Source organism: Mandrillus leucophaeus, unplaced genomic scaffold, assembly GCF_000951045.1.
Source record: "Mandrillus leucophaeus isolate KB7577 unplaced genomic scaffold, Mleu.le_1.0 Scaffold200, whole genome shotgun sequence".
Lineage (NCBI taxonomy): Eukaryota > Metazoa > Chordata > Mammalia > Primates > Cercopithecidae > Mandrillus > Mandrillus leucophaeus.
Window position 1 is genome coordinate 829,673 of NW_012102033.1, and position 2,777 is coordinate 832,449.

Below are 2,777 nucleotides of genomic sequence, written 5' to 3' on the forward strand. Positions count from 1 at the left end.
GTAGCCAGGATGGTCTCGATTTTCTGACCTCATGATCCTCCTGCCTTGGCCTCCCAAAGTGCTGGGATTACAGGCGTGAGCCACCGCGCCCAGCAGATTTCTGTGTGTTTTTTTGTTTGTTTATTTGTTTTGAGATGGAGTTTCGCTCTTGTTGCCCAGGTTGGAAAGGAATGGCAAGATCTCGGCTCACTGCAACCTCCGCCTCCCGGGTTCAAGCAATTCTCCTGCCTCAGCCTCCCAAGTAGCTGAGATTACAGGTGGCTGCCACCATGCCCAGCTAGTTTTTTGTATTTTTTAGCAGAGACGAAGTCTCACCATGTTGGTGAGGCTGGTCTCAAACTCCGGACCTCAGGTGATTCACCCGCCTCAGCCTCAGAAAGTGTTGGGATTACAGGCGTGAGCCACTGCGCCCGGCCCTTCTTCTTTTTTTTTTTGAGATAGGGTCTCACTCTGTCGCCCAGGTTGTAGTACGGTGGCATGATCTCAGCTCACTGCAACCTCTGCCTCACAAGTTCAAGCTATTCTTACGCCTCAGCCTCCCCAGTAGCTGGGATTACAGGCGTGCACCACCATGTCCGGTTAATTTTTGTATTTTTAGTAGAGATGGGCTTTCACCATGTTGGCCAGGCTGGTCTCGAACTCCTGTCCTCTAGTGATCCACCCATCCCAGCCTCCCAAAGTGCTGGGATTATAGGTGTGAGACACTGCGCCTGGCCCTTCTTTTTCTTCATTTACATTTTGTTTTGTTTTGTTTTGTTTTGTTTTGAGATAGAGTCTTACCCTGTCGTCCAGGTTGTAGTGCGGTGGCACGATCTCAGCTCACTGCAACCTCTGCCTCACAGGTTCAAGGGATTCTCACGCCTCAGCCTCCCCAGTAGCTGGGATTACAGGCATGCACCACCATGTCCAGTTAATTTTTGTATTTTTAGTAGAGATGGGGTTTCGCCATGTTGGCCAGGCTGGTCTGGAACTCCTGGCCTCAAGTGATCCACCCATCCCGGCCTCCCAAAGTGCTGGAATTACAGGTGTGAGCCACCGCACCTGGCCTTCCTGTGACAGATTTCTATGCCAAGTTTCTCCCAAGAAACCAAGGCTGGTGCCTCTGAAGGCAGCCTTCAAGGAGGGCATGACTTCCCCATTCTGATGCCCCCCCTGGCAGGCAGGAGACAATGGATGGCAGGGACCCCACGTCCGGGGGACTGAACTTTCTTCCCCGCTCCATTTTCTGCAGGGGGCAGTAACGGCCATGACCAAAGCCTTGGCCCTGGATGAAAGTCCACATGGTGTCCGAGTGAACTGGTGAGCTGCTCTGAGCAGGCCGAGAGCCTTGTGGGGGAACTGGGGTGACTGGGAGTGATCCCAAGTGATTCGAGACAGATTTCTTTGATCCCCTCTTTCCCTTCCCCCAGTATCTCCCCAGGAAACATCTGGACCCCACTGTGGGAGGAGCTGGCAGCCTTAACACCAGACCCTCGGGCCACAATCCTAGAGGGCATGCTGGCCCAGGTAGGAGTGGGGTTCAGATCCAGGTGGTAGAAGGTGGCTTGGGGGTGGGGGACATGGCGATCAAATGGGGCTTCTCTTGACCTCCTTCCCCCCTCTTTTCTCCCCAGCCACTGGGCCGCATGGGCCAGCCCGCTGAGGTCGGGGCTGCGGCAGTGTTCCTGGCCTCCGAAGCCAACTTCTGCACGGGCATCGAACTGCTCGTGACGGGGGGTGCAGAGCTGGGGTACGGGCGCAAGGCCAGTCAGAGCACCCCCGTGGACGCCCCCGATATTCCCTTCTGATTTCTCTCATTTCTATTTGGGGCCCCCTTCCTAGGACTCTCCCACCCCAAACTCCAACCTGTATCAGATGCAGCCCCCAAGCCCTTAGACTCTAAGCCCACTTAGGAAGGTACCAGGTCACCTGCAGGTTCCCATAAAAGCAATTTGCAGCCAGAAGGAGGAAGACATCGTTATATTTATTTCCCACCCTTTAGACGAGTTCTTCTGCCCACTTAGCCCCTGCACCCCAGACCCACAAGTTGCCTCTACCCTGAAGGACTGCAGCTCCCCCTGCCCCCCAACGCCAGGCCTTGCAGCAAGCAGGTGCCTGATGTTTGCTAGCCCTGTCGCTGTCGCCAGGGGCTCCTGGGAAAGGTAGAGCGGTTTGGCTTCACCAGCGCGCTAAAGGCCCGCAGGGGAGAGTAAATTAAGCGCAGTTAGGAGGTAAAGGAGGGGGAGGCACAAAAGGCCCTCCTCCTTATTCTTGGCCCTTAGGGAAAAGGAGTCTTCCTCTCGGTGCCTGGGGAATAGGAAGGTGGCTGGCAAGAAAAGTCCAGAGGGAAGAGAAAGTGGGGGGTTGAGACATCTGGATCAGAGGGAGAAGGGCCTGAAACTCCTGGGTTTTGGGTCCGCAGGGCACTGGGGTATGCAGACTCCCCAGCTGGACCCAGGAGGGGCGCAGGGCTCGGGCGCGCTGGCGTCCCGCAGGTGAGGGGTGGAGTTGCAGGGCTGCTGCGGATTGGCTGTGGCGGGGGGGCGTGTGCGCCAACCGCTGATTGGCCGCGGCGGGGGCGGGAGCTGTCCGTGGGCGCCGCCCCTACAGCTCGGGGCTGGCGGTTGGGCAGCAGGACCCGGGTGGAGCGCAGAAAAACAGGGCGAGGCCCTGCGGGGGAAGGGTCCCGCGGTTTGGCTGTTCGGGCCTGTGGCTGTTGGGGTGGCAGGACAGTGACCCGGGGACAAGACTTAGGGGCACTATGGGGGTAGAATTTGGCGACAGAGTGTCCCAGGGTA

General features: G+C 57.3%; 1 protein-coding gene across 1 annotated transcript in view; it reads left to right on the forward strand.

Moving 5' to 3' along the window:
* HSD17B14 (hydroxysteroid (17-beta) dehydrogenase 14) overlaps positions 1-1,943 on the forward strand; it is a 34,568-nt gene extending 32,625 nt beyond the window's left edge. The window contains exons 5-7 of the mRNA XM_011979398.1: positions 1,164-1,299; positions 1,410-1,506; positions 1,614-1,943. Coding sequence (XP_011834788.1) covers positions 1,164-1,299; positions 1,410-1,506; positions 1,614-1,787 — 407 coding nt within the window. The 3' untranslated portion in view covers positions 1,788-1,943. The remainder of the gene's footprint in view (positions 1-1,163; positions 1,300-1,409; positions 1,507-1,613) is intronic.
* Positions 1,944-2,777: the final 834 nt, after the last annotated feature.